We start from the raw sequence: 12,048 nt of genomic DNA, 5'->3' as shown, positions 1-12,048 counted from the left end.
TGAACATTAGCTACCTCACATCTCATAAAGTTTCCTCATCGCTGTAGACCGCTGTAGACTTACTGCGGTACTCCTTGGCGGCTAACTCCTCTGTTTTACTTTGTGTCCAGGTATCCAGTTACGGTCTGGAGGTGACGGCCACAGACATGGGAGAGCCGTCCCTCAGCTCCACCGCCCAGATCAACGTGCATGTCAGCGACGCCAACGATAACCCGCCCGTCTTCAGCCAGGCCAAATACGAGGCTGTCATTCAGGTGTGGACCGTCCTCCGGCGTCCCGCTGGGCTCGAGAGAGCTACTTCAGGCACGCAACTCCGCTGTTAATGAGTTGTCGAGCTACGTAGTGCGCATATTGCATAGGCATTCTAAACAGATTAACTGCATTTTCGAAGTGAATGTGAATGGGTGATGTCATATTTTTGGTCATACTTAAGCTACATTGATGTGCCGTTGTAAACCTGTTCACCTATCGTTTGTGAATTTGCTCATATGCCGTACTCCTGTCACAATGTAATAAGCAGCTACCCATGAGGTGTTCGACTCTCGCTGTCCCTCTAACTGTCCTCACGCCCCTCCTCCCCCGTCCTCAGGAGGACAAGGCGCCGGGCCACGAGCTGCTGCAGCTCACCGTCACGGACGCCGACGAGGAGCCCAACGCCGGCCCGTTCACGTTCGAAGTGGCCGACGGTAACGCCGGCAACTGGTTCGTCATCACGCCCGGCGGCCAGCTGCGCACGGCGGCCAAATTCGACCACCGGCAGCGCGACACCTACCGGCTCCTGGTGCGGGTCTACGATAACGGAGAGGACGTGCGGTTCTCTGAGACATGGGTGGATGTGAAGGTGAGAACGGTGAGGGGAAGGGGAGGAGGAGAGAGGCAGGCGGAAGGGAAGGAGGACAGGAGATAGAAGGGGAGAATGAAGAGGAGTGGGTGGTTTGAAGGGTGAGCACTGGGAAAACCTGGTTGGGAGACCTTTCTTTGTTGGACTTTTTTCTCCATCCAATGTCCTGGTATGCGATGGTTGTGCTATTTCATTTTCAACTATATCTTACGTAAAATAAAATGTGAAATTACTCCTACCTTTCCAGCGTTCTTTCTACCGTTACACCGTTCCGACTTTTCCATCAGTTCCTCATTCGAATCCTTATCCGCACCTCTAACTTCATCTGACGAAGTACTTCAGTAGTTCCTGGGAGGCTGCAGGCTCACGTGCCGTTGGGTGACCGTTTGTGGGGCTGTGTGGCCCGTCCACTGTGACGGGGTCAGCCCCGGCGGTGCACCAGGGTGACCGCCCAGACCAAACCAGACCAGCAGCCTCAATACTCGCCTTATTGACCCCGTCCCGCTCTGTTTTCAGATAATCGAACCTGAGTACCCGCCTTATTGAGTCCCTCTCGTTCTGTTTTCAGATCATTGAGGAGCCGCAGTACCTGCCTTATTGAGTCCATCTCGTTCTGTTTTTCAGATAATCGAGGAGCCGCAGTACCCGCCGGTGCTGATCCCTCTGCACGTCTCGATCCAGTCCTACCAGGACTCGTTCCCTGGCGCCGTGGTGGGCCGGGTACACGCCTCCGACCAGGACCCGTACGACCGGCTCCAGTACAGCCTGACGGCCGGCCCCGGCCAGGCGGGACTGCAGCGGCTCTTTGAGCTCGACCCCGACGACGGGTCCCTGGTGACACTGGCCGGCATTGACGCCGGTCTGTACCGTCTGAACGTGTCGGTGACGGACGGCAAGTTCACCAGCTACACGGACGTGACGGTCGAGGTGCGCGACATCACCGAGCAGATGGCCCGACACGCCGTCGGCGTCAAACTGGACGCCCTCTCGCCGTACGCGTTCGTCCTCAGCCACCTCAAATCGTTCCGGCGCGCGCTGCGCAAACAGCTCAAAGTGCGCTCCAAGGACATCCTGGTGCTGAGTGTCCAGCGCAGCGGCGGCGGCACTGGTCGGCGGCGGCGCGCCGGCGGCTCGCAGCCGGCGCTGGAGGTGCTGCTGGCGGTGCGCCGCGGCCCCGCCTGGATGGAGCCGGCCGTGGTGCGGCGCCGTCTGAAGGCCGGCGCGGCGGCCATCAGCCGACAGCTGGGCGTGCAGCTGCTCGATGTGGACGCGGACGGGTGCGAGCCGAGCCCCTGCGGCGGCCACGGTGTGTGCTCCGACGTGGCCGTGTTCGATCGGGAACAGGTGGTCAGCGTGGCCACTGACGTTGTGAGCTTCGTGTCGCCCCGCCACAGCCGGGAGGTCAGCTGCGAGTGCCACGTCGGCTTCGGAGGTGAGTTGACACAGCCCGTTAGTGTGAGCTGATTTATTTTGGTAAAGTTAGTGTGGCAATTAACATTGTAATGTCATGAACATGGTGGCAACCAGAGTTTTTACATGCAGGAATGTGTTATCAGGAATCGTACCTATCGTTCGAATATGGTTACGTAGCGTATGCCAGTGTGTAATTTTCACCTCCTTGTATGAATTCCACCATCAATATGGGATCACGCCTATCACCTCTCCGACCCCATGAGTCTAACCCCATCGTTTCCCCGTTCCCCAGGTGAGCTGTGCACGGACCTGGTGAACGAGTGCGGCCGCGCTCCGTGCGCCGACTACCAGCTGTGTATCCCGGACGGCACGGCGTCCGGCTTCACGTGCCGCTGTCCCGAGGGGCGCACCGGTCCGCGCTGTGACCTACTGGCCTCCGAGTGCCGCGAGGGACAGTGCTACACCCCCGGAGCGCCCTTCTCTCTCAGTGGAGACGGGTTCGCCGAGTACCGGCTGATGCAGGCGCAGCACAGCCGCTCCAGTCTGCGGCTCAGTCTGCGGACCCGCCAGCCGACCGCCACCCTGGTGTACGCGGCCGATGGAGTCGAGTACAGCATTCTGGAGGTAGGTTGGCTGCGAATTATGGGACGGTGATTGGAGAGAGATGTTATGTGGTGCATGGCAGGCCAAAAAGATGGCTGGCTGTGGTCGCGCTGCTGGTTCTCAAAGGACTTCAGTTTTGGACTCTTGGCACAATTATCGTTCTCTCTCCAGCTGACCACCCCTTTCTCACCAACTGACCCCCCCCCCCCCCCGCCCTCAGCTGGTGAACGGCCAGATTCAGTACCGGTTCGACTGTGGCAGCGGTGAGGGACTGGTCCTCGTGCCCGACACACAGTTCAACGACGACCGATGGCACAACGTGGTCGTCAAGCGCTTCGGCAACCGCGCCGAGATCCTGGTCGACGGGGACTTCGGGGCGCAGGTCAGCGAGGCTGGCTAGATTTCTCTGCCAGTCTAGTGTGGAAAGCTGACTGTTGTTAGTGCGGGTGATGCTGTTTGTACGGGTGGAATTTTTGATGCGGGTAATGAAGGGGTTCAGCGTATGAAAGAGAATAATGTGTCATTCGATGTTAACATTTTGTCTGAGAATGCTGTTGTTACGTGGGCTTTCATAAAGCCAATTGCTTCGTAAATCTCGGATAAAAGCTAGTCTTCTTAGTCGCTCCAGCTCTGTGTATGTTCTCCCTCCCTGTCTCTTCGCCATCCGCCCCGCGCAGTGAGCCGCCGCTGACTCCCGTCTGTGTGTCTGTCTGTGCTGGCAGGGCGCGGCGCCGGGCTACTTTGACGTGCTCTCGGTGGCCAGCCGCCTGCTGTTCGTGGGTGCCGAGGTGGCGGTCCCTGCGGCCGGCGGCGCCGCCAGGGAGCCCCGGCGCGGCTTCACCGGCTGTCTGGATAACCTGGAGCTGGACGGCGAGCGTCTGCCGCGGCACCGGGCCGACGGCGCCGGCTCGGCGCAGCTGGTGCGGACGGTGGGCGTGTCGGCCGGCTGCGGCGCCGCGCTGCCCGAGCCGGGTGTGTGTGACACTCAGCCGTGCCTGAACGGCGCCCGCTGCGCGCCGGCCGCCGACCGGCCCGGCGGCTTCAGCTGTCTCTGCGCGCCGCGCTTCTCCGGCGCGCGCTGCGAGGTCGACTCGGACCCGTGCGCCTCGGCGCCGTGTCTGAATGGCGGCGTGTGCAGCGCGGAGCGCGCCGCGCCCGGAGGGTACCGGTGCGACTGCGCGGCGCGGCTGACCGGGGACCGGTGTCAGTACGGCCTGCACTGCGCGCCCAACCCGTGCCTGAACGGCGGCGCCTGCGAGGACGGCACGTTCGGGCCGCTGTGCAAGTGTCGCGGCTTCACCGGGCCGCTGTGCGCCGTGGACGTCAACGAGTGCCTGCAGAGCCCGTGTCGCAACGGCGCCACGTGTGTGAATGTGCCGGGCTCGTTCCGGTGTCAGTGCGCGGCCAACTGGACGGGCCAGCTGTGCAGCCTGGCGGCGGCGCCGGCGCCGGCCGTGCCGCTCTCGGTCACCCTGGAGCACATTGTCGGCCTGGTGGCCGTCGTTCTGGCGCTGTTCCTGCTGGCGCTGCTGATCGTGTGCTGGCGGCAGTCGCGCCGGAAGCGCAGCCGCACGCCGCGTCAGCGTGCCGATGGTCAGGACGCGTCCAACGAGATCCTGCTGCAGACTCTGAATTCAAAAAACCCGCGCGGCGAGTATCAGCGGATGTCCAAGGTGTCCAACTTGGAGGCCAACACTTCGGTACGTCACACACAAACGCGCACAGCACGTATTTTTTATTGCACTACCTATCATATTGATTTCACCTTACGACTTCTAACGACCCGCAGCCGTTCTGAGCAATATCTAGTTTTATCGTGGTGCGGTAGTACATATGATGACATTTTAGTGCCATTGCTTTGTCACATTGTTTGCTTATGCCGTCACATCTGAACAACATGTCGGTATTTTGTCTTATTTCGTCCGTCTGCAGTCCAACCCTCACTGCCCCTTCCGTCCCGCAGGCCGCGGGGACGCTGCCGGCCCGTCCGGCCATTCTGACCACTTGTCACTGACTGCTGTCATCTGACCTTACTGACCCCTCTGACCACTCTCCGTCCGACAGGCCGCGGGGACGCTGCCGGCCCGTCCGGCGTCGTTCACCGGCGCAGCCAACAGTCGGCCCTCCGAGCCGCCCTACTCGACGCTCAACAATCTGGACACCATCCGCAGCTACGGCTCGGCGGCCGACGACCTGGACGTCGCGCCATCCCACAGCGCGTGCCAGTACTTGCAGGTCAGTCGCGCCATCCCACAGCGCGTGCCAGTACTTGCAGGTCAGTGGCGCCACCCCACAGCGCGTGCCAGTACTTGCAGGTCAGTGGCGCCACCCCACAGCGCGTGCCAGTACTTGCAGGTCAGTCGACACACACCACAGCGCGTGCCAGTACTTGCAGGTCAGTCGGCACACCCCACAGCGCGTGCCAGTACTTGCAGGTCAGTCGGCACACCCCACAGCGCGTGCCAGTACTTGCAGGTCAGTCGGCACACCCCACAGCGCGTGCCAGTACTTGCAGGTCAGTCGACACACACCACAGCGCGTGCCAGTACTTGCAGGTCAGTGGCGCCACCCCACAGCGCGTGCCAGTACTTGCAGGTCAGTCGACACACACCACAGCGCGTGCCAGTACTTGCAGGTCAGTCGACACACACCACAGCGCGTGCCAGTACTTGCAGGTCAGTGGCGCCACCCCACAGCGCGTGCCAGTACTTGCAGGTCAGTCGACACACACCACAGCGCGTGCCAGTACTTGCAGGTCAGTCGCGCCACCCACCACAGCGCGTGCCAGTACTTGCAGGTCAGTCGCGCCACCCCACAGCGCGTGCCAGTACTTGCAGGTCAGTGGCGCCACCCCACAGCGCGTGCCAGTACTTGCAGGTCAGTCGGCACACCCCACAGCGCGTGCCAGTACTTGCAGGTCAGTCGCGCCACCCCACAGCGCGTGCCAGTACTTGCAGGTCAGTCGCGCCACCCCACAGCGCGTGCCAGTACTTGCAGGTCAGTCGCGCCACCCCACAGCGCGTGCCAGTACTTGCAGGTCAGTCGGCACACCCCACAGCGCGTGCCAGTACTTGCAGGTCAGTCGCGCCACCCACCACAGCGCGTGCCAGTACTTGCAGGTCAGTCGCGCCACCCCACAGCGCGTGCCAGTACTTGCAGGTCAGTCGCGCCACCCACCACAGCGCGTGCCAGTACTTGCAGGTCAGTCGGCACACCCCACAGCGCGTGCCAGTACTTGCAGGTCAGTCGGCACACCCCACAGCGCGTGCCAGTACTTGCAGGTCAGTGGCGCCACCCCACAGCGCGTGCCAGTACTTGCAGGTCAGTCGGCACACCCCACAGCGCGTGCCAGTACTTGCAGGTCAGTCGCGCCACCCCACAGCGCGTGCCAGTACTTGCAGGTCAGTCGCGCCACCCCACAGCGCGTGCCAGTACTTGCAGGTCAGTCGCGCCACCCCACAGCGCGTGCCAGTACTTGCAGGTCAGTGGCGCCACCCCACAGCGCGTGCCAGTACTTGCAGGTCAGTCGCGCCACCCCACAGCGCGTGCCAGTACTTGCAGGTCAGTGGCGCCACCCCACAGCGCGTGCCAGTACTTGCAGGTCAGTGGCGCCACCCCACAGCGCGTGCCAGTACTTGCAGGTCAGTCGCGCCACCCCACAGCGCGTGCCAGTACTTGCAGGTCAGTCGCGCCACCCCACAGCGCGTGCCAGTACTTGCAGGTCAGTGGCGCCACCCCACAGCGCGTGCCAGTACTTGCAGGTCAGTCGACACACACCACAGCGCGTGCCAGTACTTGCAGGTCAGTCGCGCCACCCCACAGCGCGTGCCAGTACTTGCAGGTCAGTCGCGCCACCCCACAGCGCGTGCCAGTACTTGCAGGTCAGTGGCGCCACCCCACAGCGCGTGCCAGTACTTGCAGGTCAGTCGACACACACCACAGCGCGTGCCAGTACTTGCAGGTCAGTCGCGCCACCCCACAGCGCGTGCCAGTACTTGCAGGTCAGTCGCGCCACCCCACAGCGCGTGCCAGTACTTGCAGGTCAGTGGCGCCACCCCACAGCGCGTGCCAGTACTTGCAGGTCAGTCGCGCCACCCCACAGCGCGTGCCAGTACTTGCAGGTCAGTCGCGCCACCCCACAGCGCGTGCCAGTACTTGCAGGTCAGTGGCGCCACCCCACAGCGCGTGCCAGTACTTGCAGGTCAGTCGCGCCACCCCACAGCGCGTGCCAGTACTTGCAGGTCAGTCGCGCCACCCCACAGCGCGTGCCAGTACTTGCAGGTCAGTGGCGCCACCCCACAGCGCGTGCCAGTACTTGCAGGTCAGTCGACACACACCACAGCGCGTGCCAGTACTTGCAGGTCAGTCGGGACTCGGGACACACCACAGCGCGTGCCAGTACTTGCAGGTCAGTCGCGCCACCCCACAGCGCGTGCCAGTACTTGCAGGTCAGTGGCGCCACCCCACAGCGCGTGCCAGTACTTGCAGGTCAGTCGCGCCACCCCACAGCGCGTGCCAGTACTTGCAGGTCAGTGGCGCCACCTCACAGCGCGTGCCAGTACTTGCAGGTCAGTCGCGCCACCTCACAGCGCGTGCCAGTACTTGCAGGTCAGTGGCGCCACCTCACAGCGCGTGCCAGTACTTGCAGGTCAGTCGCGCCACCCCACAGCGCGTGCCAGTACTTGCAGGTCAGGTGGGGGACCAGACTAGTTAGTTCTACTCCTACCTCTCCACCACCAAGTGCCTGCACGTCAGTGGGGCCCAGCTTTAGCCTCTTCCTAGCATTACTTCAGGTGGCGAGTCGGGCCCACTTTTATGCGTCTCTCAGTAGTTGCAGTTCAGTAAATAGGCGCTGGCTAACCCGTTTTACATTGTTTTTCAGCTAGCCTAAAGCAGGCTTGGCCTTGCGACTAGATCTTACACCTAACCTGAGCACCTGTTTATCGTTTCAGAACTTCAACAAGCCTACAGCGAGCGTGGCTCCGTCGATGGCAGCGACAGCGTCTGACGTCAGCGCCTCCAACACGCTGGAGAAGACCTTCCGAGACATGGACAAAAACATCAAACCGTCCTACTACGACATGCACAAGATACAGAATGGTAAGTGTTGGCATCTACCCTAGGGATACGTCCGGTGGAGTTTGTAGAATTTTAGGTTCGTTAGTGGGCTCGTCAAGAATGATTTTAAACTCTTTTATGTCCATTGTTTGTTTGGTTAGAAATTGGGTTGCCAGATACCGTAAATATTCGTTTTTTTCCGTTGGTTGGATCAGACGTTTATCGAAAATGCCCAGGTAGTAGCGCCACTACCATCAGTCTCCGATTCTCTGGTGACCGTGTGCTGATGTTGGACCGTTCCTGACGCCGTGTCCGCCCCGCGCCGTTCCAGACCAGACGGACCCTCAGCTGGCGGCGCTGAACCGAATTCAGCTGCCACCGCTGGACAAGCCGCGACGAGTGGTCGGGGCCACCGCCCTGTCCTCACCCGACACCCCCGGTGAGCGCTCTGTCACTCTGCCCTCCCCCGCTACTCTTCCCGGTCGGTCCCTGTCGCTGCTTTTGTCCAGCGTACTTACAACGGTGTGGGATTATCCGGTTGGTACATACGTGATAACATGGTCATTTTGTACCTTCGGCTTAGCAGCTTTACCTATAAACATGTGATTGATACGATTCGTACGGTAGGGCATGTTATACAGGAAGCAGCAGGTGAAGGGCCTCCAGACGATATATTGTATCCCAAACAAAACGTAGCTCTATGATGTTTTGTTAAAACCAACATTGCCTCCGTCGCCTAGTGTTCAGTAATCGGTTTTATGTATCGTATCACATTGTGACGCGCGTTCGTTCCATGTGGCCCTACAGAGTACCACTGGGACTGCTCCGACTGGGCGGGCGCCACCAGTCAAACGCCGCTGCCCAACATCACAGAGGTGGCCGGGTCAGAGGTCAAAGACTCGTCCAGTTACCATAGCAACGAGAGCAACGAGAGCAACTCGGGCGTCCGCGCGCCCATAGGTGAGTGTGTGTGGGAGGGGGCGGGGAGGCGGAGGAGTGGGCGAAAGAAAGGGAGAGAGAGATGGGGATTAATTATATGGGGAGATTGGAGTAACGCGGGAAGAATGCGAGGTGTAGCCAAGTTGGTCAGTGTCTCATATTTCGGTGCCAGCAATTGCGCATTTCGAGGGCCCAATCAATCACAATATTCATCGTTGCTTATTTATCACGCCATTTTCTGATGAGATACTTTTTAGTGCCCAATATCAAACAAAGTAATTAAGATATCAGTTTCGTGTCAGAAATTAATTCGAACCCCGCGCCTGATACAAACAAATATCCAACCATGAACCAGAACATTTTTTCAAGAATGAGCATATCAGTCGTTCCGTCGGCTGTTTTCACAGAGCCAAGGAGGAGATACGAAACCAAGGTTTAGACGCCCGGAGAGGCCATATCAACATGTCACTTCCAAACTCACTCGCTCCTGCAGCCCTATCTAATCCAGTTTATTGTTCACTAGAATCAGCAGTAGCCTCCGTAGACAATGAATAGAGCGTATATTTTTAACGTATTTATATATATCACTGACCCTGTTACCTCTGCTTCCTTATAAAGCGATCCTCAGTGTTCCTACGGTATATGATTAGTGTATGGTGCAAGAGGATCTTGTTCCTCGTGCGAACAACTGAAGACTTGTGCCGACAAGACTGTGTTGTCGAGCCATTAATGCTGAACCCAGTAAGAAAATCTATGGTTTTGACAGCTTCTTATTCTAATCCCCTTCAAGAACTAGTTTTATTTCTTGTCCGAAGCTACTACACTATTTTTAGTTCGCCTTGGCCTGTATCGTATTGTGCTTAAGTCTCGGCACTGTCGCGATGATAACTGAATACCTTCCTTTCCCTCATTGGATTGGGTTCGCTGTCCGTTTTTATTTTTCGGTTGGTGAATGCCAGTGTTGCACTTACCCGGCACTGAGGCACTGTACAGACAGCACAGTACGCACACCCTGCGCCTGAATCTGGACTCCGTGCGAGCTGACACACCATTGACCAGCTTCGTTTCGGCATGTCACTGACATATCGCCGCCTAATCAAGACATTAGTGATGCACGAATCAGACATTGTATCGGTGAACTGTGTCAGTGCCGTGTAACGCGCTGTACGTGAGGTGTGCAGTGTTGTGTTTCTGCACAGTCACCTGTTGGGTTGTCGTGTGGGTGTTCAAGCATTCATGGTGAGATGTATGCTGAGCGGCAGCCTTCGGAAGTGGTTTTTCATGTTTCGCCTGTTTGGTTACGGCTGACTATACTCACTGCTGTTTAGTGAATCGTCATGTGGGCTGTTTGGTTACGGTTACCGATCACTGCCAATTATAGTTTCAGTCCGTGCAGTATCGACTGTCAGCTGTGACCGGCGCGGTCCGTTAGGAGCTCAGCCGTCCGTGACCGGGCCGTGGCCGCTCTGTTTCGCCCCTGGCTGACCTGTCCCTCTCGCCAGACGGCGCGGCGTGCGGCGCCGTCACAGACGATGACGACGTCCTCGAAACACTCAACGAGGACCAGCAGTCGGACTACACGGCCGACGGCGACGGCGACGACATCACGTCCGATCTGGACACGCTGCCGGAGCCGACCGACTTCGACCGCATCCTCTCCGAGCACGGCATCGAGCTGGGCGCCTCCGTGTCGGAGCTGTCCTCTCTGGCCGGCGGCGACCTGGCCTACGGGCTGGCGGCGCACCCCAACCTCTACCTGCCGGCGCACAGCGGCGCAGAGACGACCGACAACGAGGCTGACACGCCGCTCCAGCGCCGGCTCGACAGGTAGGCACCCGCGCCTACAGGTAGGCAGCCGCGCCTACAGGTGGGCAGCCGCGCCTGCCTAGGCAGGAGCGGGACTCGGGAGGTCGGAACTGGTAAACCGTGACCCGTGCATATGTGACAGAATTCGCTGCATTGGCGCCCATTGGGTACTCTACTAGATTTAGATTTGAATGGTCTTGTTAAAGGGCTTAAGAACTCTTTCTTATTAATGATGTTCCACCATATTCTTGCTTGACAACATCAGATATCGTACCATCTGGCACGTATACCGCTGAGGCATTTTTAACTCGGCAACTTGTCTATATCAGCGCAAGCATGATGCAAATGCGATACATTTTATCAATGATATATTTTTGATTGAACGTTATATGCCTCCGCTCTGTGCCCCGGCGGCGCTCTGACGCCCGGTACCGGCCGGCAGGTACCGGTACCCGGCCCGGAACCGGATGCCGCTCCGGCTCGGCACGTACGCCGAGCTGGAGTCGCTGACGGCCGGCAGTCAGAGCGAGGACGCCGGCCAGCTCTGCGACATCGAGTCGGACGACGCCAGCTCCCGTATCTGACGACGCGACCGGGCCGCCCGGCCGGCGGCGGCCCAGATCTCAGAGATAGGGCGTCCGGCGCGGGGCACAGAGCTCGTGGCCGCGCCTCGGCCGGCGCAGGGGGCGCTGGTGTGCGCCTGAAGGCAGCTGAGAGGACCGTCTCCGAATCGCCGACCCGTGCGGAGTCGGTGAGACCGCGGAGTTAGTGGCCACGGGCCGGATCACGAGGTATTTGTTGTGGCGGGCCGATACAGACAGGCCAGCCGCCGCCGACCTCTGGCCCTCAGTAGGACCACACATACACCCTGTTCTGGTGGGTGCGTACGAGTCCGAACAGAGATTTGCTAACCATAGACGGGTCGCTGGGTGAGACAGTATGTGCCAGACAGCGGCGAGTGACATGTCGGCGCGTGGCCCGACTGAGTTTTATGTGCGTGTGCGTCGGATGAAGTACCAACGCCGCCGGTTGTGTGCGTGTCTGCCGACCCGACGAATCTGCCTTGTCTGGCTGAATTGTGATGAGCTTTAGTCGTTTATTGCCGCGGGTGGGTGAGAGAGGGGAGAGAGATAGAGAGAGAGAGAGAGAGAGAGAGAGAGAGAGAGAGAGAGAGAGAGAGAGAGAGAGAGAGAGAGAGAGAGAGAGAGAGAGAGAGAGAGAGAGAGAGAGAAGAGAGAGAGAGAGAGAGAGAGAGAGAGAGAGAGAGAGAGAGAGAGAGAGAGAGAGAGAGAGAGAGAGAAGAGAGAGAGAGAGAGAGAGAGAGAGAGAGAGAGAGAGAGAGAGAGAGGAGAGAGAGAGAGAGAGAGAGAGAGAGAGAGAGAGAGAGA

At 59.4% G+C, this 12,048-nt stretch overlaps 1 protein-coding gene across 1 annotated transcript in view; it reads left to right on the top strand.

Annotated features, from left to right (window-relative positions):
• Positions 1 to 11,819, top strand: part of LOC122383070 (fat-like cadherin-related tumor suppressor homolog) — a 116,170-nt gene extending 104,351 nt beyond the window's left edge. Inside the window, exons 40-51 of the mRNA XM_043369175.1 lie at positions 111 to 254; positions 590 to 841; positions 1,466 to 2,273; positions 2,547 to 2,878; positions 3,078 to 3,239; positions 3,580 to 4,557; positions 4,922 to 5,092; positions 7,810 to 7,957; positions 8,247 to 8,354; positions 8,723 to 8,875; positions 10,357 to 10,681; positions 11,103 to 11,819. Coding sequence (XP_043225110.1) covers positions 111 to 254; positions 590 to 841; positions 1,466 to 2,273; positions 2,547 to 2,878; positions 3,078 to 3,239; positions 3,580 to 4,557; positions 4,922 to 5,092; positions 7,810 to 7,957; positions 8,247 to 8,354; positions 8,723 to 8,875; positions 10,357 to 10,681; positions 11,103 to 11,244 — 3,723 coding nt within the window. The 3' untranslated portion in view covers positions 11,245 to 11,819. The remainder of the gene's footprint in view (positions 1 to 110; positions 255 to 589; positions 842 to 1,465; positions 2,274 to 2,546; positions 2,879 to 3,077; positions 3,240 to 3,579; positions 4,558 to 4,921; positions 5,093 to 7,809; positions 7,958 to 8,246; positions 8,355 to 8,722; positions 8,876 to 10,356; positions 10,682 to 11,102) is intronic.
• Positions 11,820 to 12,048: the final 229 nt, after the last annotated feature.

Source organism: Amphibalanus amphitrite, unplaced genomic scaffold (genome assembly GCF_019059575.1).
Source record: "Amphibalanus amphitrite isolate SeventyFive unplaced genomic scaffold, NRLGWU_Aamphi_draft 000153F_arrow, whole genome shotgun sequence".
Classification (NCBI taxonomy): Eukaryota; Metazoa; Arthropoda; class Thecostraca; order Balanomorpha; family Balanidae; genus Amphibalanus; species Amphibalanus amphitrite.
Note: the sequence above shows the minus strand (reverse complement) of the source record. Positions and strands in the feature narration are given on the sequence as shown.